This window comes from Mchenga conophoros, linkage group LG12 (genome assembly GCF_057382185.1).
Source record: "Mchenga conophoros isolate Kocher_MC1m ecotype Shallow Benthic linkage group LG12, M_conophoros_male_GT1.1, whole genome shotgun sequence".
Lineage (NCBI taxonomy): Eukaryota > Metazoa > Chordata > Actinopteri > Cichliformes > Cichlidae > Mchenga > Mchenga conophoros.
In genome coordinates this window covers 28,552,946-28,576,266 of record NC_140537.1, presented here as the reverse complement: position 1 = coordinate 28,576,266, position 23,321 = coordinate 28,552,946, and the positions used below count along the sequence as shown (strand labels likewise).

Sequence of the window (23,321 nt, the reverse complement as noted above, 5' to 3'; positions counted from 1 at the left end):
AAATCTTGACCATATTACTCTGGTTCTTGCTGAGCTGCATTGGCTGCCTATCAAATACCGTATTCAATTTAAAATTCTGCTGCTTACTTTTAAAATTATCAATAATACTGCACCAACCTATCTTAAGGAACTTTTAAACCCTTATGTCCCTGCCAGGGCTTTAAGGTCATCCTCGCAGTTATTGTTAGTTCAGCCCAGATCTCGGTTGAAATCTAGAGGCGATCGATCGTTTGCCTTTGCTGCACCTGAGTTATGGAACAGCCTCCCGATTGGCATTCGGGATTCTGATTCTATTTTTTCTTTTAAAGCACGCCTTAAAACTTATCTTTTTGAACTTGCCTTTTCTACTCGTTAAATGCTGACTGTTAACTGCGACCTATTGCATTAACTTTTTACTATTCCTTCATTCTTGGTGTTCTCTATCATGCGGCACTGGGTCTGCTATAATCTATGTGCTGTAGTCCATTTTATTAGTGGCTTTCTACTGTGAACATTGTCTGCTGTTCTTATTATATTTGATATTAATGCTCTTAACTGTATTATTTTATTGTTTTTCTGTAAAGCACTTTGGTATGCCTAGGCTTTTAATGTGCTCTATAAATAAAGGTTGTTGTTGTTGTTGGGTGATCAAAAAATTGGCTTTTGATAACAAAATGAACAAATGTGCCAAATAAAGGTTATGTATATATTATATATTACTTTTTTGAGAACTTTTAATTCATTGTGAGACAATTCTTCATTTCAACAAATCAAGAAAACATTCATTTGATCTTAAATTATGTTCAACGAATCATTCAGTGTCTGGTGTGAATGATTTGTGAGATCAGTGTCTTTGAAGATCTGAAGTTTCCAAAAACACTTCTCAACATGCAAGCCCTCTTCTGTCCTGTTGTATCAACTTTAAAGTGCTGGCTCTGGTCCTGAAGCCATTAATGGCATAAGCAAAGGGACAAGCAGGGCTCAGGCTCTGAGCTGAATTTGGTTCAAACAGGCCCATGAAGCAAATGATTAGTACTGACTGGAATGTTTTGCCACTCTAAATCACTGCCATAGAATATAATAAAATCCTGATTAGCTCCATGCACTTCTGATATCATGGAGGGCATCCATTTTCATTTGAACAGGCATTTTTGTGGTAAAATCCCAAAAGATTAGGCTCCAATACTGCATGTCTGTATCTACAAACATCTACAGAAATCTATAATCTACCTTGAGCATTTGTGCAGAAAAGACAAAGTTTTCTATTGTTTAAAGAGAGAAATGGAAAAAAACAAAACAATCAGCACCTTGGTTTCACAATGCAGAGTTTATAGTTGAAATGCAGGTAGTGCTCAAGAGTTTACAAAGTGCAAAAAAGACCAGCACTTATTAAATCATTTGCTACGACCTGCTGAATTACAAGAACGCTGCAGGAATCTGTGAGTAATCATTCCTTTATGATATAAATCATTTATTTGGCTGGAACCGCCAATCACATGTGGAAGACGCTAGAGAAATTAATTTACAAAAGGTATACAAACACTTTCACTGTATCTCATTTCATCAACTCTTTCCACATTGCTCCCTGTACACATATAGACAGAATCCAAAGGTTGTTTCACAACGCCACAGCCTATGAGTAATCGTGAAACAGAGTAGTTCAGTCATTTATCAAATTCTATATATTCTCTCCAACAAGGAGACTCGAGCCTAAACTCACAAAAAATATGCTGCTTATTAGAGACAAATAGCATATTCCATTGAGTCAGATCCAACAAAATGTACACTAAAGACTCTGCTGGGTACTGGCGTTGGCTTGCTGCAAAGGAAAACATTCAGAAACACATTCCTAAACAGTCAAGGGAGAGACTAACCTAACGGTGGGAGAACCTGACAGTCAAAAATGTGAGAGGGAATTAATTGAGTTTGAGGGGAAACTCAGTTGTACTGGAGCGATCCAAGCAGGGTTCCCAGCAGGGTCAGAAGAGGGGAGAGCAGAGGAGAGGAGAGGAGCAGGGTGATGGAAGACAAAATAGGAGAAAAGCAATACAACTGATATAACTCCTTAATTGTGAAATACAATTCAATAAGAATGTGGGGCATCCAAATCATCAACTGAGTAATGAAAAAACAAACAAACCAGACTATAACATTGCCAACACGTCATTTGAAACATGCTGCCATCTTGTGGTAAAGTAGTGCCAGCACATGTTTGGCTCGTCATTCAATCTTTTCTGTAAATCGGAAACATGGGTGTTGGCTGCGTGTGAAATATTATGAAATATTCTGCCTTCTTTGCTTTTTGTTGTTAATTCTTTGGGATTTTGATGCTGTGTGCTGGGAAAAAAAGGACATCCAGTTTTTAACAGCACCATCCCTGGTCTGGCTATACATTTGTTATCTGAAATTAAATATGGAAACCATTCTTTGATTCACCGACAAAATAAATAGACTAATACACACTTATGTATAAATGGTCAGCCTTAAGCAATTTTCTACCAAACTCGTCATACCTGAATAACTGTGATATTACTGGGATTTTACAAATATCATCAATAACAATACAAATACACAAATATATATCTCACTGACCCATGTTGTCAACAACATTTCCATATATAAATGCAAATATGAAACCCGATGATTTGATTCTATAGTATATACAGTACTAACACAGTAATTACAAATTTCACTCTGCATGATAATTATTGTATCTGTTTTGCATATAAGCTCCTGATATCACTAGTCCTATTACAAAAAAACAGTCCTGAGTGGCAGAGATGACAGTAGATCTCAAACTAATTTGTACTACAGAGTTACTGCCTTCTTTAAAAAGTTAAATGTTTTGACAAAATTGCTACATTCATAAGTATTCTAATTGAAAGAGTGTTGACTGAAATTCGTCAAAACAGACAGTAATGCTTAAAAGTGATGCTTTTACAGTGTAAAACTCAAAAGGGGAAACAAACCAAAGATTTTAGCAAAGGCTTCAAAATCACTGCAGTACAAAAGGGTGCCAATGTTAGCAAAAATAAAAAATGAAAAATACAGTTTTTAACCTATACATTTCAAAGTCAGTGCAAATACTCCACAAAGAGTAAAGACTGATAATAATTCTCTGTAAAGTGTGCAAAGCATTAAATCCCAGTAACACTGAGGCTCCAGTTTCCAGTAAAATGCCTAGCTTCCAGTGGCAGAGCTGCAGTGTATTCACACTTTACAAGAACTAATGAGAAGTACCAGAAGAAAGAGAAAGCTGTGGGTTTTCTCTTCACAGCACCTCATCGCCCTGCGCATTGTGCTGTGCATCTTCCATCTGAAGCTGCTGATACTTTCTTTTGAAAAATCCAAACTAGAAAGAAAAGTTTGACAGAAAAAGTGAACCAAAAGAATACTTCCACAGATTTTTACAAGACCAGTTACCAGTTTTAACTGTTTTCTTTCTTATATCCCTGTGCTATGTAGCATATTGGTGAGGAACTCTTGGAATCAGTAAACTTAAAGCTGCAGATTTCTTTAAAATCATCCATATCTGTTCATGGCAGCAGGGTGCAGCAAAGATGAAATGCTCATTTTACAAATGTACATCATCCTAAGTTTTACATATCCTACTGTTGTTCCTCTACATCTTAACAAAAAGCAAGCAAACAAACAAAAACATACCTTCCACAGCAGCGCAACAGCCAGAGCCAACAGAAACAGTCCAGCTATGACACTGCCAGCTATGACGCCAACTGGAACATCGGCCGTCTCTCCAGGTTTGCTGACTCTCAACCCAAGCTAGAGTGCAAGAGAACAGGAGACATCATTGCCTTGTCTGTCTCCATCAAATCCAGGCGTAATAGTTTAAAATGAAACCAGAAATGGCATGATTAACAAAATAAACAAAAATAAATGAATAAAATATTCTTACATAAGAGCACTCGTGTGCTTTACACTGCTCTTTGCATACAAAATTGTGAAAATGATCAGGACAATTGAGTATGCTCATCAGCTGGAGTAACTGAGCTGCTCTTTTAAGCAAACAGCATCATGTTAGTCAGATTTAAGCAGCAAAGTAAAAAACTGAAATATAATCTTACAGTCAGCTGTTTGTTTGTGATAATGAGCAGATCAGGTTTGTCGGTCTTCACTTCCAAACTGGAGGTCAGCTCAACGGTCTGATAGGTGGCCTAACATAAAACAAATTACACGAATTGTGTTAATATAACTGATTAATTCCACAATCAATAACTTAAGAAATGTAATGATAATAAAAGCAGACCATCTTTCTAAAATCGATGTGAAGATATTTACCGAAATAAAAGTGCTGTTCCAGATCCTCGTTTTAACGTTCACAAAGTAGGTGCTCTTAACTTTAGTGTCTTTGAGGATGCACTTTATAGATTCACAGTTTGCACTCTTGCAGTCCTGTTAGTTTAAAAAAAAACATCAGGAAACAACACTCAATATTAGAAAAAAAAAAAAAAAGCAATGTGATATTATTTAAGGTGGAATCTGCATATACTGTAAGGTTATATGTAAACAAAGAAAAAAAGGAATAGCTTTATTATTCATGTAGGAAATATGAAACAGAAGTAGTGCATCAAAACCATCATCTTTTGCATACAAACTATTTTCTTCCATATTATGCGTCAAAAGATTTCTGTGCACATGTGCAGATGTGCATATTTGGAATTGTGCATAACTTCCTGCTAAAAGCAACAGTTGTATAAATATCTCACTGACCAGCTTCTCCATTCCTCTGAAGCTCTCCGCAGAGAAGGACACAGTCTGAGTGTTCTCACCGATCTTCAGAGGGTTGACTAGATTGTGTTGACAGCTGACTGAACCTCCCTGCAGAAGGAGGAGAAGCCTTCTATCATTTATTGTACAGATATAACACTTGAATCCAGTAAAAGTTGAAGAATTTGTACGCTGCCTGATAGTTAAAAACAAATTTGGGAGTAAAGCTTTGGTAACCAATAGAAACACAAACATTCATAACAGAAAACAACGTACACTCTTTCATTTCTAAACTTTGACCACTCGCTCTGCACTTCCATCCTTTCGGCCTATGTGTGTCATGGTCCCCGTGCCTCGCTGGCTGAATCTGTTTTTGGCAACATGTTTTGTTTGTTTTTTTTCCTTTGCACTTTCTCTCCTCTGCCGGGGCGGTGCTCATTACGGGCTCCCGCCCCTGGCCCACGCACCTGTGCTCACCGTCACACCTGCAGCCGATCCCAGCTGATTTGGAGCACTATTTATGACGGCGGACCTGTGTCATCCTTCGCTGGATTGTTAACCCATCAGCCCCTCTGAACCCGAACCTGAGAGTTTGCAACTATCCCTAACCTGGACTTCTTTCTCTGTGTGTATATAGATCTGCCCTGGACCCAAGCAAGCGTGTGTGTGTTTGGAACCCACTGAGAGCGTGTATTGGATTAATCCCTGCTTCCCCCTGGACCCTTTCCCCTGCCACACTGTATATATATTCTCACCTGGTATCTCACTGTAAATAAACGCATTTTCTCTTTACCAAGGATACCTGGTCTGCGCGTGAATCAATATCAAACATTATGACTGTTGTTTGGCAAGTCTCATCTGCCAGCAGTGGAGCGCTGGTGTGGCTCCACTGCCGCACCAGTTAGTTGTGAGTAACTAGCTTGTTGGAGGCTTGACTGGTTTAGTATACTATACTAAACCAGTCAAGCCTCCAACAAGGTTGAGTGTTTAAATAGCCCAAAGCTAATCTGCATGAAGGCCAGGGTTATTGGAGTAGGTCAACACGGGGGTGCTTCTACTTTACTTAAGGGACATGTTGCATTGACCTGAAGTGACCCGGAGTAACACTGACTTTTGTCTTTATTAGTGTTTATGTGGGCCTTAAGCTGAATCACGGAAGGGATACAGGAATTTGTTGCAGCACCACGTGAAGGTTTTCTGGATCATTGTACGAAAGATGAGCTTGTAAGACTTGCAGACATATATGAACTTGATTTGAGTGATATTGGTGAGAAATTTCGCAAAGAAAAAATAAAATCTGCAAGTATCTGTGGCTGGGAAAGAGGAAGCTGGCCAACCTTGAGTAATGCCATCATCGGTTTCACAAAGAAATTTGACTTCTGAGCAACAGAAAGAGACAATTTTGTTGCAGATGTTGTATGAAAAAGAAACAAAAATGGAGAAACCACAAGATGATGAACTCTTTTGTATACCAAAGTATTCCAGAGTCTAATGTGAATCTGTCAGCAAAAGCTTGGTTGACACTGGGTCATGCAACAGGACATTGATTCCCATTCCAACAGAATGGCTGAAAACCAAAAGAAGTCCAGACCTCAACACAACTCAAGTAATGTGGCAGGATCTTAAGAGAGCTGTGCATAACTGAATGCCTGCAAGCCTCAATGAAATGAAGCAACACTGTAAAGAAGAGTGGGCCAAAATTCCTCCACATCAACACGAGAGACTGATAAAGTCTCTCATGTTGATATAAATGATTACTTCAAGATGTTGAAGGTGGTTCTACAACCTACCGGTACTCAAGTGGACTTAGTTTTTGGCACTCTAATTTTGCATTCCTTTTTAAAAAACAAATAGATAATGACATAAACAGCTTTTAATCTTCTTGAACGTTCCTGGGTTTTGGAAACTGAGAACTCACTGTTTGTTCCTCCACGCTGGTGATGTACAGGAGCCGATTTCCACCTTTACTGGTCATTGGCAGATTAATAGTCAGATACAGAAGGCTCACGGGTAGGTAACTTGTAGAAACCTGTAAATAAATTGCATTACAGACGATACATTTGTTAAAATAAAGGTAAGAATTCTGATGATATTTTATGAGACTGATTTATTTATCGCACCTCCGCTTTAAAGTTATACTCTGGGCCGATATCATCGTAGGTTTTCACTGTTAACACTGGAGTGGTTGCATCTGCCACAAAGAAATTAATATTTGGGTGCCTAGAATAAAAAGTACATGAAATGAATGTTTTAACATTAATATCAGCTTTCAGATTTACGCTTTGAGACTAAATGAGAAAAAGTAATATTAAGGTAAGGAAAACTCACTTGGATAAACTAATCCCAGTATCATACTGAACAGGAAAGGAGAAGTCCACTTCATTGTCTGTATCTATCTCTTCTTTGCTGTCACTTTAAAGGAAAGAGACAACATTATTAATCACTAATAATTTTAATAAAGCTGATTACTGGAGCTGAGTTTCTTTATAATTCAGTGTACCTCTTGGCCACAAATTTTAGAATGGCTTTATCTTCCAGCTGCTCAAGACTGTATTCAAAATTTATGCGAAATTTCACCTGTAATGAAATAACACAATATTTTTTCCAAATATTTCACAAACAAAAACATGTATATGCAAAAAGATTAGAGAACGTTTACAACTTTATTTTGTTATTTATTATTTTTTCCTTTATGGGGTTTTGTGCTTACCTCTTGGTTTTCTCTTAATACTGGATATCCTACATGGCAAATAACTTTTTCTGTTTGTGATGTGCATTTGACATCCTCTGTCTGTAAAGGCATAGATTTAGCAGAGTACACAACATTATGGACTTTATTCCACTGGCTTTTTTCTTGCTTTAATATTCATTTTTTTCTGCTTTTTATTTTTATTTATTGCTGTTCATACACTTTAGAGAAAATAAGAAACAAATTCTTTTGAAAAAGTTTACTCAAAGAGCATGTTGTTTTTCACATTAGCATCATGTAAACATAAGCAGTTTTTATTAGGCATGCTTACCAGAGGAAAGATGGAGGAGTAGTAGAGATTTTTGGAGAAAGTTATCACGAGTTGCGTGTTGTATGCATTCTCCTTTTTGTTTTTCACAACAACTTCAAATGACAGCTCTCGGCTATTAGGGCTTACCAGAATGGGGGCTGAGCTGCAACACAAGAGATCAAATTATGTTTCTTCATGTAACAGCAAGAGTATTTTTCAGAATGAGAAGGAAAGTTTAAAGTTGTTTACCCCTTTATTTCCCTAAAAGTTGCTTGCTATTAAGGGTGATTTCTTTTACCTAATCTTAATTACCACCTTAGACAGTTTTGTGTTGCCTTTCTTAAAATTAAGAGAAACAATCAGTCAAGTGCACAAAACAGAAACCAATACTAGCTGCAAAACTACACTGAACAAAAATATAAATGCAACACTTTTGTTTTTGCTCCCATTCCCCATGGGAATGATCTGGTTGACATTCCTGCTGTCAGCATGCCAATTGCACGCTCCCTCATTGCTTGTGGCATCTGTGGCATTTTGCTGTGAGACAAAACTGCACATTCCAGGGTGGCCTTTTGTTGTGGGCAGTCTGAGGTACACCTGTGCACTACTCATGATGTCAGATCAGCATCCTGATGTGGCACACCTGTGAGGTGGGATGGATTATCTCAATATAGCAGATGTGCCCACTACCACACATTTGGACTGATTTGTGACCACTGTTTGGGAGGGATGGTTATATTGTGTATCTGGAATGAATTTTAGGTCTCTACGTCCATCCCATGGGGAATGGGAGCAGTAACAAAGGTGTTGCGTTTATATTTTTGTTGAGTGTATAAAGTCCTTCCTACGTATTCATGTGAGTTAATACACCGAGGAGCCAAAATCTTTTATGTTTTTCAGAGTCTGATCCAGCAATTTTATGGGCTCTAATATGTGCAATAAAGCAATGAAGGCAGACTTGTAAAACAGAGAAAACAGAAACATTTGTAACGTTTGTTAAGAGTTAAAAGCATTTCTTTCTTGTATGGTGCACATAGTTACTTTACACTTGCCAAGATTTCAGCCCTGTTAGAAAAACAAAGGTGCTTTTTTTTTTGGTTGGTATTGCAATATTATTGGACTATAACATGTAGGGTAAGGGTGTCAAACATAAAGTCTGGGGGCCAGAACTGGCCTGTCAAAGACTTCAATCGGCCAGCGGGACAAAATGTGGAAAATGTGAATAAACACATACATTTTGAAACTGTAATTTCATACATTTTAAAGCTTGTATATTGATCTCCTCCACAGCCATCATAGCACAGTAATGAAAAAATAATAATAAAAATACATTTCTGCTTTTTTACAATGTGTCCACCATAAACCATAAAATATTTGCCTAACATTTGTTATGTCTAATTATTCATTACTGTGCTAAGAGTTTGTGGCATTACAAACACGTGTTATCACTGGGAAGTTTTCCCCTCATGGAAAAACTTTGCAACATCAAGACTCAAAGCATGTTTGCAGGACGCTTCTCCCACTGCCTATTTAATTTGATCATTTTCATTTATCAGCCTTCATAAATGCTGATACCAATAGATCAACATATAGCTAATACTGGTTGCAAACACTGGCTTGTTGATAAATTAGTTGGGCTGTATAAGTTATTGAAGATTTATTATTATCATAGCGAAATAATGCTTCATATATAAAGAAGGATGTAGCCACCTGTTTTAAAAGGCAGAGCAAATGCAAAGTACCTTAAACCTGAACTTTTTCTAATTGCCAGTAGGAGGAGACGTCTCTGCTTGGAAAAAGAACTACAAATGTCTATAAATGTTACTGAACAAAAATTGATGCACAGTTTGTAAATTTTGGTCCCACAATTACATATAATTTGTTTTATTGATGTATTGTTTTCAGGGCCTTTCACAATTATCAATCACACAAATAGTAAAAAAACAAAACAAAAAGACAAAACACAGCCACACACAATCTTGTGGCTGCCATTACACATCAGGTAGATTCACAAAACAAAACTGGTCCTATCTTTACCTGAAAACTCAAAAAACAAAAATATTCACAGCACATGGTGTCACGATCCCTGCACATGGCATATTTTACCTTGTCCAGCTCAGTGTTTCTTACCCGGATGTCTTTGCATCTGTCTTCACACTCAGCACTAGATCACTGTTGCACACCTCATCAGAGCCGCAGTCTTTGGTGAAGGGGATCTAAAACAACGACACGGCAGCAAATTCAGCCAAACGATGCAGCGTTTTTCTAAAACCGCATTTCCAACAGAACAGACATCATAAACGGAAATGATTACATGTCTGTAAGTTGGGTGAGCTTTAATCATGCTGCTGGGAAATAACAGCATAGCATGACTTACTGAAACCAGCCAGTAATCATCTCACAGGTAAAACATGTTATTTAAAATGACTGTACAAACAACTTTACAGCTTCGTCATAAGGTCTTCTGTCACTTGATTTGTTTCCTGTAGGCATAGCATGAGGGGAAAAATAATAATAATAAACTTAGAATCAGGGACGTGCTGGGTGTCAAATACTTACAAAGAACTGATAAGCATTTTCAGAAAATTTGTCAAGGACAGGGTTCGCATTTGGATCCGCTTGTTCAATTTCTACTTTCAGACTGAGGGAGTTGTCAAAGTCTGGTGTCTCCTGTTGAATACAAAGTGTATGAACAAATTAAGGGATCTTTTTCAAAATAATTCACACCTATTCTGGGGGAAAATGTAGTGTAATATATCCACAATCCACTACCTGAACATAAACTTTGTAATCTTGACACAGGCCTGTAGATGGTACTTGTTTCACATCTTTCAGAAGGCGTTCATTATTTTTTACAAACATTCCTCTTGATGTCACTCTTGAAGACAGCAAGTCAGCATCCAGAGTCAAATTGTATGTAATATCTGAAAAAAAAGCAAAAATTATGTGTGGCACATTTTGTCCCTGCAGTCAATCTTTTGTGTTTGGATTATCTTGATCAGACTTTCTGGAAATGGACTGATTTGCTTTCCTGTTGAGAATCAGATGATAAACTTGTTACTTACAGCACTTGTCTTTTTGATTAATGTAAGCATAGAGCCACCACCCAGTTTGAAAAGAGAAACAACAAGGCTGACTCAGACTGAGCCAGTCCCCAAATACCTACAACTTCTGCCTTTGTTATTTGATTTGTCTGTATCTGAAATCATGATTTATGACTAAGCTTGTTTAAAAATAACCCAAAAAAACCCTGTCATAAACATCTGCATAAGTGTCTGAATTCTATGTTAGTCTGGTATAAAATCCTTCAAGCCTATTACTTTAAAAAGGAGTGCACATGTGTACATATTATATATTTACCGACTGTTCCAGCAGGCGTTGCAGGTCTAAATGCAGCGGTGAAACACAGTTTGGTGTCAAAGCATGAAAGCATGCGACCATTAATGTTGCAGGGTTTGTTGAAAATGTTGATTTTATCAGGATTGAAAGAAGCTTTAACTGTCACAGATGCCACCTTACGGGACCTGAGAAAAAGTTCAGTTTGAAATGACTAAAAACACGGACTGATATAAGCGACACAGTGTAGAAAATCATAATATTAAACCATAATATTTCCCCTGAGTTGCACTTGCTTAACTCACCAGAGTTGCACCACCTTGCCATAGGCCCCCACTGAGATATCAGGGAGTTCATCACCATTCAGATCTTTATAGCTATCTAGAGACCTTCCAAAGTACTTCAGCTGAGGATCCAGGCTGAAGCCAAGAATTCTCTGAAAAGAGAAAACCCCATTATGTTCACATATGTTATGTAAAAAGGTATTGTTATTAAAAATGTTAGTAATATGTACTGTACCTGTGAGAAGTCTACACCTGACATGTCCCTCTTTCCATTGTAGATGTAAATAACACCTTTTTCTTTCTCTTCCAGCGGTGCTCCAACTACAACATCGTTGAAACCATCTAGGTCCAGGTCAGGAATAGCAGAGATGGCCATCCCAAAACGTGCATCCATGGTTGGGGGTGGACCCTTAAGGAATCCCTTCTCGTTCAGTATGCCCTTCAGAAGATAAGATGGAGATTGTATGCAGCTGATGAAGCTAAACATATAAATGAAAAACAAATCTATAAAAGAAGCAGAATATCTGCTCCTGTCTGCATATGTCGATCAATCTCTTTTGCACTGTTGTGCAGGAAATCCATACCACAAAATGGAACTAAAATAGTAGTCAGTGGTTAATTTTACCTTGGTGACAGAGAATAGGAAGACTCTGCCTTGCTCTCTCTTTAGCTCACTCATGTACATGGGCGCACCAACCAGCAGGAAGTCTGTCGTCCCATCTTTGTCTACATCCAGAGAGCACAAGACGCTTCCAAAGTATGAGCCAATCTGGGAAACCAATTAACAACGGTTAACTCTGATCCTTACACTTCACGTCACATGAATCACTCATCTTGAATCAGATCAGTACCTGTTTTCCTCTTTGCGAGTCTATGATATGAGATTGCTTCTGAGCATCGACAGTGTAGACGATAACTTGTCCAGAGTGGTTTGAACGAGGTGCACCAGCCACAAAGTACTCGTTGGGTCCAACACGCATTGTGGTGACAGAGTAACCTGGAAAGTAACATAAAGACAACATTCACCAACTGACAGATAAACTCTTTACATATTCTTACTCGGTAAGTGGCAGAATGTAGAACAATAACACAGATTTACTCAAGTCCTCAATTAATTCTGCTAATAACTACTCTTCTACATTTATTCAACAACAATGGTGCTCTCAGTTATTCTGGCTGTTCAGACCTCTAGTCAGGCGCACTTTGGGTGTAGCAGTGCTGTGAATGATTTTACTAAACTATTTATGAATAAGAACAATGGCACAGAAAGGTGTCCTGCTTCAGCAAGCACTATAAAATTTCATAAGGGTGATATCACTCGAGAGCAGTTTGTACATGCCCCCGCTGTCTCAAGAAGCTCAAAATTAAAGGAAAACATCTGGGGAATTTTTTTTAAATCAAGGACTTATTCGATCAAAATCTTTTCTGCGTTCACAAAGCCATCAATTTTGATGAGAGCCCCAAAACTATTGGCAGAACTGCATCCCCAAATCTTGACACAACCACCACCTTCTTCTACAGCTGTAGACACTCACAGTTGTACCCCTCTCCTCATCTCCACTGTATATTTAAATCATCACTCTTTAAGACATGTTGCCACTCATTTCTGGTCCAGTTCTTGTGTAATTTGGCATACCTCAGCCCAGGTGCCTTTTTTGCCCCCACATGTTTTTGAATCAGGTGCCACTTCTCAGAGCGGAAACCGAATTAACCACAGTGCAAAACTGAGAATCTTGGTGTTTGTTTTAAAATATTCATTGCTATCACTTAGGGGTGCCATCACACGTTTAACACACTGTCTCACAGTTCATTTTGTTATACAACTGAAAAAGCAAATTCATACCGGGCCAGTCTATGACGTTGTAAACACGAGATCAAATTTTGGATTTACAAAGGCTAAGAGCTCTTTGCAAATCACCTCGTTGTTGCAAAAATATTGTATTATTTTGCCATTATTTAATGTCCAGCTGTGCTATATTTGGCATCTTTAATGGATTTGACTGAAGAAATTGGAACAAATTATGTGTTTGTTTGTGATACGCTGTGAGCAACAACAGTGTGTTACGATCCAATGTTGTCAATGTGTTGTGTTAGGCGTGACTGTTATGTGTTTCCTGTTTTACTTTGAAGGTCTGTCTTATCTCAGTGTGTTCAGTTTACGCTTCCTTGTCTCGTCAGTTCTGATTTGCCCCAGCTGTGTTTCCCTCCTGTTGTCCATTCCCTGATTGCTCCCTCTATGTATTTAAGCCCTGTGTTTCAGTTTGTCATTGGGTTGTGATCATTGTGGTGTCGGTGTCTTAGTTTTGTAAATAGCTGTAAATAGATTTGTAAAGTAGCAATTGAGTATTTTTTTCCCCCCCACCTTGTATATATTGTTCACTGCAGCAGCCTAGTAGGCGTGAGAAGCCATTTTTGTTGATTACGTTTTCTCCTGTTTTTCATGTAGCGAGTTAGGTAAGGGAATTGTCTTTTGTTTGGTTTTCAGTTTGGGTAAGAAAGCATAGGGACCATTAGGGAGTTTTGTTTGTTATTTTTGGCACTGCTCACTGCTGAAGCAAATAAATGGCTGCTTAGCATTTTAAAAGAGATTGTTGTTTGTGTTCTTGCTTGGGTGGAGTGTGGTGGGCCAATGTTTTGTTGCGTTCAGGACACGCCTAGACCTAGAACGTAACAAGTGTGCAATGATAGAATTTAAAATTCAGTGTTTGCTAAGTTATCTGCTATATGTACTGGTTCATCCCTTGAGTTAAATGCCTTTTTATGCTTGAATGATTCAGGTTTGTGCGAAGCTGCTTAACAAAGGCTCTACCCTGAAAAGTACAATGATTGGACTGAAATGAGTGAAACATAAAAACTTCATATGTAATAAATTCATAGGCCTCCAAATTTGGCTTTCAAAGCCATGCAGTTGTAGTGTAAACGTATTGGTATTAATACTAATAGCCATCCATTACACATATCCCTGTAGTGTTTTATGCAAACAGTTATCTAACAAAGTCAAACTGTATTATAGATTTGCTCCAATAAATAAAGAATTAAATGCCTACCCAGTAGTGAACTATGGTTTTTGTCTTGCAGTGAATCTTCAAAGGCTGAAAGAGGGAGAATATGTACTTGTGACCCTGTTTGATGTACAACAGTCCCGCTCCAGGCATAGGCTCCCACTGCTCCGAGCATCAATACATCCTTAAAGAGAGAAGATCAAAATCTAGGCAACAAACACTACACCACTACATGACTGCATGACCAATATGCACATATAACATAAATCAGATCAGATCCATCGGATACAAATACTAACCACTTTAACCAGCTATTCTTAAAGTGGTTTTGCACATGTTTCCACAGCTTAGCAGGCAAGAAAAAAGATGTCTGACAAACCTTTACCCTTTTTTAATCTGATTCATTTTTTGGCTGGGTGGGTACCTGTTTGCTGGAATAGTGAGCACTGAATCCAACTTGGGACATCTCCATTTTGAAGCTGTCTGCCCCTTTTCCAGTGCCTTGTGGGAACAAAGCATTATGTGTACACCAGAATCAAAACCCAAACATAACAAGCGGTAACATAAAGATAATGAAAACTCACATGTTAAGATCTTAAGTTAGAAAAGACATGTCATGAAATTAATCTACAGTGCAGTGAATTTGCTTCCTTCCTGATTTCTTAGTTTTCTGCATATTTCTCACATGTAAATGTTTCACATTATCAAACAAATTTTCACACTGGACAAAGAAAAATGATTTTTTTGATTACTGCTTAAACAGAACCTGTCTGACAAAATAAAGGTTTATTAGGCTGAAAGATATCAAATGGTAACTCATCATGTCACAATCTAAAGAACAGATAAGAAACAAAGTCACTGGACAGAGTTACAAAGCGTTTGCTAAAACCTTGGGACACAGCAAGAGTCCACCAATGATTCACCCAGGAGGTCACAAAAGAACCCAGAATAACAGCTAAAGAACTGCAGGCCTCACTTGTCTCAGTTAAGGTCAGAGTCCACAATTTAACATTAAGAAAGAAACTGAGCAAAAATGGCATCCAGTTCCAAGGTGAAAAAGACCAAAAAGAACACAAGGACTCATCTCAAATTTGCCAAAAAACATCTTGGTAATCACCCAGACTTTTAGAAGAAAAAAAAAGCAGAGTCCAGCTACATCTGCCCTAAAACTAACAGCATTTCATGAAAAGAACATCATATCAACAGTCAAACATGCTGGTGGCAGTATGATGGCCTGGGACTGCTTTGCTGTTTTATCACCTGGACGACTTGCCATAATTGATGGAGCCGCGAACTCTGCTCTCTACAAGAAAATCCCAAAGGAGAATATTTGGCCTTTAGGTCGTGGTCTGAAGTTCAAGCGCTGATTATACAGGACAATGATCCGAAACACACCAGTGAGTCCACCTCCAAATCAAATTGAGATGTTTTGGAATGACCTCAAACAGGCTGTTCAGACTTGAAAACCCTCCAGTATTCCTGAAATAAAACAATGCTCCTAAGAAGAGGAGGCCAAAATTCCTCCACTGGGATTTAAGTGAGTCATTGACAGGTATCACAAAGCTTCATTGCTGTTCTTGCTGCCAAGGGTTGGACAACTACTTATTAGGTTCAGGGGGTAATTACTCTTTCAGACAAGGCTAGGCAGGTTTGGGCAGCATTTCCTCTTAATAAAGGAAATAATCTGAAACATTTTAAGTGACAAAATGCAAAAATCAAGCAATCAAGATGGGGGCAAATACTTTTTCATGGCACTGTACATCCACTGTCACATAGACTATATGTTCTGCATATAGTTACAGTAAACACAACAACGGGATGGGAAATGGCATAATCCTCTATGTACCTTCTATGCTGAAGATGCGGTCGCCCAGAGTTCCAGCGATGGTATAGAGGACTGCCTCTTCAGATACGTTAAAGAAATGTTTCTCTGTGGGTGAACTGGCGATGGATTTGATTTCACTTATAAGCTTTTCTGTGTCGATGTTATTTCTTGTGTAATAACCCAAGACCTATTATTATTTAAAAAAAACAAAAAACAAAACAGCATTTCCAGATTGGACAAAGTAAATATAAGTTTAAGTAACAAATCAAATCAGCAAATTAATGAGCAAATATAAACTATCAGAAAAGGAATTTAATGCAGGTCAGTACTGTGCAGTTAGCAAGTACTGTTAGAAAGGTGAGCTATAAAACTGGTTCTATACTTGCTAGCAGTTCAAACACTTGTCAGAGTTTGCACATAAAGTGAGCAGTTCTTTAAAACAAAGGATGCTTAAATGCAGAAAATGAGGAAATGTCACCATTACATAATACGTATGATTCAAGTCATGGAAATTTATCTTAAATATGTGACTTGGTTACCTGAAATTCAGTGTTATGATCATACTTTTTACTCATGAATAATCAGCGTAAATGGTAGATGAGCACTTACTGCAATACCGAAGCGGGTAATGCCCTTCTTCTCACAATCGGCAATAACTGCTTTTGTCATAGATGAGTCATGTGATTCACCATCAGTGACAACCACCATTACTTTGGCAGCGTTTGGTCGGCCGCCGTTTTGGGCACTAAAACCATCAGTGCTGAAAGGAGAGGACAAGGCAGGTTATTGGATTTATTTATGGATAAATGAAACAAATACATGATTCTGATGTGATAAAAATCAACTAACCTGGCAAACTTAATTGCCTGGAAGGTATTGGTCATTTCCCCATACATCTGCTTTATGTTAGATGCTGCAGAAATAGCGTCTTTGTTGTTCTGATACTGATTCAGTTTGAATTCAAATTTGGGGTTCACGGCATACTGGATGACGCCAACCTGGCATAATAATGTTAAAAAATTCTACATCAAATTACAGACTGTGGCAATAATGATAACAGGAAAACTAGAAAGAAACAAGACTAATTACAGTCATGTGGAAACGAAAGCGTCCCCTTTTCCAATTACAGGGATTTACATATCAGGACATTATAAAAAATAATCTGTTTGAATCCTGTGTGTGGAAAAAGTATACTCTAACTGCTTCCATATAAATTAAGAGGGTAAGTAGGAACAGGAAGTTTTGGCAATTTTCTTGGAAACATTAGGAATGATCTTTAAAAGGCAAACATTACTACTGGCCAATCTGGGGAGGTTTAAAATTGCTAAACAATTTGAAATCCATCAGGCTACAAAGGAAAAGATTATCCACTTGTCTAAAACCTTCAAGACAGCTGCCAATCTGGGAGTTGACATTCAACCCAAGGTCAAACCTGCAATGCTCAGAAAAACTGCAAAATAAACCAAGAGCTCCATCTCACATTCTGGTCTCAGTTAGTGTGCTAAATATTAAAGTTTATGTACAACTAGACACAGACACCGCGATGTAGGGGTGATTATTTGGGCTTGTTTCGCAGCCACATGAGCTGTCTGACAGCTAAAGCTTCGCCAAAATTTGATCATGCAACAGGACAATGATCCTAAGCTGCAAACCTCAATAAACTGAAGTGACCTTGTAAAAAAGAACGGGCCAAGCCTCAAACGATGATGTGAGAGACTGATAAAGTCATATGTGGTCAACTTACTGATTCATGGTCTGTATATACATTTTCACACACTGCTTCAGCATTTTGGCCTAGTTTTTGTTCAGTTATTACATCATGTAAACTGTAATTTGTTCTTGTTAATTTGAGGTTGTATTTATCTAATTTTACGTTCTGGTAAGGACATTACCAGATTCTTACAAGGATATTATGTCCTGAGATGTAAAACCTTATAATTGAAAGTGGATGTAATTTCTTTTTTACCAATGCTGTAAGTCAAAACTATTGACTTACAGCTTTAGTTGCATAGTCACCTGTGTACTTTGGGGTCCAATGTCAAGAGCGGGTAATAAATTTTTCAGGAATTCTACAATGGGTTCCCAAGGAAAAATGCTGTTGGAGGCATCCAAAACGATCACAATGTCCATTGGCCCTCCACACTCTGAAAAAGTCAGTAGTAATTAAATAAACTGTGCTCTTGCAATGCATTTATTTATCATTCATTCAGCCACAGCCTTGAGCTCTGACACTTGCTTGGTATAATATGTCATATTTAACTCCTAGTTGCACTTCACCATTTGTTAATATTTTCGTGTCTTTCAACAGTTTAAACAAAATCAGGAATCAAAACCACAACAAGGCCACAAGAAAACAAAAAAACAACAACTTCACAGTAAAACAGAAGGTAACCAAAAGATATGACTAACAATGAAACACGAAGGAACTTGAAAAATGAAGAACATTGTCTGGAGAAAAAAATATTTCAAACTTAGTCATTAATTAAAAATGTTTTGTAAGATCTCTGTCAGATTTTCCAGAAGCACCGGGATCTATCTGAAACTGGTAATTAAAGAGCTATAGATTAACAAAAGGCTGTATTTCCTTTAGTTAGTATTGAGGGAATACTGCATGAAAAGGCAAGTACTACAAGAAAGATAATGAACTATACACAGCATATTAAAACATCTTACTCTGGACAGCTGGAGAAAAGGCAGGTTGAGGCCGAAAGACGGGATCCAATTTGGCACATACTCCTGGGTAGAAGTTTTGAGTGCCACACTGCTGACCCCAAAGTGGACCGCATGTCTGTATCAGCCAACCACAGAGGAAGAAACAAGGAAGTTTAAAGAAAGCTTGTTGTTATGAGTATCTTTAAAGGTTTCCAGTGATATCTTGTGTATGAACATTTTTCCTGTCAATATATATAACACAACATTAGGTGAAGTGATATCAACTAATGCCCTCAGTTGATATCACTTCAATTCTGTTTTATTTAAACAGTGCCAAATCACAACAACAGTCGGCTCAAGGCACTTTATATTGCCATTTAAAGAACCTACAATAAATATTATATCATGCTTTGATCATTTTGGACAGTTTCTCATTCAAGAAACTTCTGGACAATTTTCATCATGGGTGCTATTTTTACATCACTGTGGAAGTCCCACTTTCAAGCACTTTCATAGACACTCTATATCTTCCTCATGAACCTTGAATTTAGATCCTCAAACCGTCTCTGGCTGCAACCCAGAGACCAAAGTGAAATTCTTAATTATCACTTGTATTGTCAGTTTCCTAAGGGTCATATTTACCTTCAAATATCAGTACACAGCTCATCACAGGCTCATCTAGCATGGGCTACATACTACATACTACAACAACTCCATAACAATCCAATCTAAACAACCAGCTCTGCTTTTCTAGTCTAGCTCCCTAAAGAGACCACCCATATTTTTTGTCACTGGAGTGAGTCACACACAGTTTGTGCCAACTTATAAATAGGAAGGAAATGGTGTAGGGTAAGGTCTTTATTAGAGCTGTGATGTATGAAGTAACGAATAAGGAGTTGTGTTAGTGTTAGTCACGGAGGTGGTTATAAAAATACATTACTGAGCATATAGACTGGAAATAGCTCTCCTTATGCTCAGTGATATAGTGTTATTTCCTTTGTGTGAAGTTGCACACACTCAAACAAACATACCGTCAAACCATTGTCACCAGGCGTTCGAGTAAGAGTCAAACCCAGTGACATGTTGGCATTGACATTTTTAACCTCTGGAACATTGACAGAATCTGTAAAAAAGTGGCAAAGACATCATTAGATTACTGTTCAGATTACAGTTCTCATCAAGAATTTCTACAACCTGAAGAAAAAGCTTCTAAAAGCTCAATATATGAAGTTATTACAACTTTGTTGGATTTAACTGTTACGTCTGACGAATTTGGAAACATAAAAAGGACAGAATGACTTCTTGTGTGTTTCTCTGCAAGGTAGCCTCTTATTTGTGAAACAAACATCAAAAACCTTACCTTGAAGATTGAGCTTATCACAGCTGTTTTTGGATCCTGTGATGGGACATTTGTAAATATCCCCCTTCCTGTTTTGACTGTAACCACTCCAAGGAGCACCAACCAGGAGCCTAGGAAAAAGAAAAACCCAAAAAAACATGCACTGTTGGCGTTATCCTTAAAGCTTTACCTACGTATGGGAAATTTTGGTAATCGCAAAAACACAAACATTTTCACGTAAAATACAGAAAACTGATTTTCTTTTAATCAGGCTATGAACTTGCAGCACTGAGTTTTTCTGCTCTTTTTAATAACATATGTGGATAATTCAATTATTTCATTCTTTAAAACAAACATCAAAGTTAAAACAGAAAATATCCACTTCATGTACTTTATTCCCACAACATCCAGCTCTTTCTTGCTGTTACTTAGACATTTCTCAAAATCTAGAGTTCAACAAGGCACAGGAAGAGGCACTCATCATTCTGTCATATATGGTATGATGTGTAATAGTGTGTATCTCCTGTTTAGTTTGCGGACTACCATGCACCGTGCAATCAGTAGTCTTTATCAGATTCTGTATTTCCAAGTTACGCAAATAGGTCACTCTTTCAGGCGGTGAGTTACTCTGACAAATGGTGACTCAGAGTGTACAACAGTCATACATCTAGTTGTTATTACTGTTTAACTAATGTTAAACAGTAATGAATTTTATTACTACTTTACTGTTACACATGTATAATAAAAATTGGCGAAGACGGTTTCAAACAGTATAGTAACGTGCAAAATTAAACATTTTGGGACAAAAAAAAGTCTGTACCTTATTCAATATTTATCAGCTGTTATACGTGACAGGTAATATCAGCACATGTTTAGTTACATGTTCATGTTTTTGTGAAAATGCTCAACCTCAGTAGTGATACCACGGGAAATGAAATGGCAGCGTTTCCACACTACAACCCTTATAAGAGTGGTGTGAGAACTGTAGATGAACAACAGCTGTTTAACAACAATAAAGTGCACCTTTTTAAAGCATGTAATGAAATCAGCTAAGGCCACTGCAGTTTCCATGCGCATCACTTAAAAACTAAAAATGTGTGAACTGTTGACTCAATAGTTAAGACTTTTGTAACTACTGTTGGATGCTGCAATAGAATAATGACTCGGCCACATTTTTTGCAATGGAATGTATTGCTTTGAAAACTTGCTTCAACTTGGTGGTAGCGTAGCAATGTGGAGACTTGTCTGTGCGCCAGTAAGTGGCTTGAACATTTCCATTTCCATCTCTTTGCAGTTACAGGCTGTTGTTTCCAACTTGATTCTTTTGAAAATAACATGATGTGACTGCACGCGCACTGATTCAAAGATATTAAAGTTTGTGTACAACAACAGGATTTTTTTTCTCAAGTGTACAATTGTTTGAAGCTTTTAAGTCAGTTTGGAGCCAACCACTCTGTGATGCACGTCCGACCTTTTTGCGCAACACCAAATTGAGCCTGTTGTAGCGTGCAGGCTAATAACGAGGACCTCAAACCTGTCCTCTGTGAATGCCATTATCTCCCGACTTTTAATGCTGTTTCTAGGAAAACTGCAAAGTAATATGCACACCGCTTGAAGGCTTATAGCAGCTTAATGTTTTTGTTATAAAACATTAAAGACAAGAAAATATGGCGATGACACTGAAACCTCTTTGATTCAAGAAGTTTTTTTTATGTGATGACAGAAATTCATACCATTTGCCTTGATTGTTTTCCACTTGTTGGACTGTGTAACCAAACTCTTCTTTTGCTGTTCCGCTAAAGATCTTGGCACCTGCAGTACCAAGGTTGAAGGACTGTGCCTGCCAGATACTGTCAGCTGGTGGAGGGGAAAGAGGAATTAACATCACAGTGTGACAACACAAATATCTATCTGCATTTCATATTGCATTTGATGTCAGAACAGGGTTATAAGTAATACAGCTTCAGTTTTATCTTCAGCAACAATCTGAGGCATCTGTGGCTCATGCTCTGTTAAAAAAAGCATCCCCTTAACTCAGTGAGAAAGGCAGACCATTAAGAAGCTTCACACACTCAGAGTTCATACATTTCACGAAGAGTTGAAGTTTGAGTTAGTAGAAGCTGTAACGGATCAGTCTGTTTCTAAAGAGATGGCTGTATTCCCAAACACATCCATTTGAATCCCCTCAGGTAGAATAATTTGGTGCAGCAATAGACCCACAAGCCCATACAGGCAGAGCAGAGCTCAGCTTTCAGCCTGCCTCTCTCCCTTCTCAGCAGGTAGAGGATTCACGAAACCTTCACCAGTCTTGTGTCTTGCCACGCCCGTGTACCTGCAGCACAAAAACAGCTCGCTGCGTCCCGTGCACAACCCAAAAACCATGAATAACAACTGAAACAGGAACAGAAATAAGGACCGGATTAAAAATGTCTGTCATGTTCTGCTCCACAGCTGCCACACATTGGAGGGCAGCGATAGCGAGCAGTATGTGAAAATATTAGTTATTTCCTCTATGATCCACATAACGTAGAGCCTTGACTATGATATTATTTCTACAAGAGACGAATAAAAGCTGGAAATCTCATTAAAAATAATCTCCTGGCTAATCATCCGGTGAAATTCACACGTTTTGCAATGTGTTCAAAATGCGCAAAAACCGTTCAGAGGCTGAAGTCAAATATACATCGAATAACTGATACAGCTTAGGGGAAAAAAAGATCTTCTGAAAAACTATGAAATCGCCGCTTTTCCCAGCGAGGATTGGCTGTTTATCACCCTCGAAAGGGTTGCGGCGAAAAAAATGTGTTAACATCTTTAAAGTCCAAAACAGAAGTTTGGTACTTACTTATGACAATTAAAGTGAAGACAGTATTCCGCCAGAAGTGCTCCATCCTCACCGTTAGTCCATTTAATAACAAATAAAGTCCCGCACTTGTCAAAACAGTCCGCAGCGCGCAGTCAGCGGTGACGCACCGGACAGTCTAAATATGGCTCTGTCTTCCGCTTACCTGTACACACAGAAAGTACCGTCAAACAGTGAGCAATAAACTCAGAGGAACTGGACCACTTACAGTCTGGGGTGTGCTCAAGCTATAGCTCTGTATAACTCGAAACCAAGTTAAGAGCAGACAGCAGTCCCTCAGGCAGATTTCAAAGTCCAGTTTAAAGTCCACTACTTTG

At 38.1% G+C, this 23,321-nt stretch overlaps 1 protein-coding gene across 1 annotated transcript; it reads right to left on the bottom strand.

The window, feature by feature from the left end:
• Window positions 1-793: 793 nt before the first annotated feature.
• On the bottom strand, window positions 794-23,100 carry itga2.2 (integrin, alpha 2 (CD49B, alpha 2 subunit of VLA-2 receptor), tandem duplicate 2). The gene is made up of 30 exons (XM_085295056.1): window positions 22,987-23,100; window positions 21,875-21,998; window positions 20,163-20,272; window positions 19,834-19,925; window positions 18,824-18,938; window positions 18,167-18,294; window positions 17,000-17,148; window positions 16,760-16,910; window positions 16,172-16,337; window positions 14,750-14,826; window positions 14,371-14,509; window positions 12,175-12,320; window positions 11,949-12,092; window positions 11,559-11,762; window positions 11,345-11,475; window positions 11,064-11,227; window positions 10,476-10,627; window positions 10,263-10,373; window positions 9,834-9,919; window positions 7,725-7,866; window positions 7,415-7,495; window positions 7,205-7,281; window positions 7,033-7,116; window positions 6,825-6,924; window positions 6,623-6,733; window positions 4,708-4,815; window positions 4,276-4,389; window positions 4,062-4,151; window positions 3,643-3,759; window positions 794-3,331 (listed from the first exon to the last, which is right to left on the bottom strand). Exons 1-30 carry the CDS (start codon window positions 23,030-23,032, stop codon window positions 3,251-3,253), a joined length of 3,540 nt encoding a protein of 1,179 aa, XP_085151182.1. The 5' UTR covers window positions 23,033-23,100; the 3' UTR covers window positions 794-3,250.
• Between the last annotated feature and the right edge of the window lie 221 nt (window positions 23,101-23,321).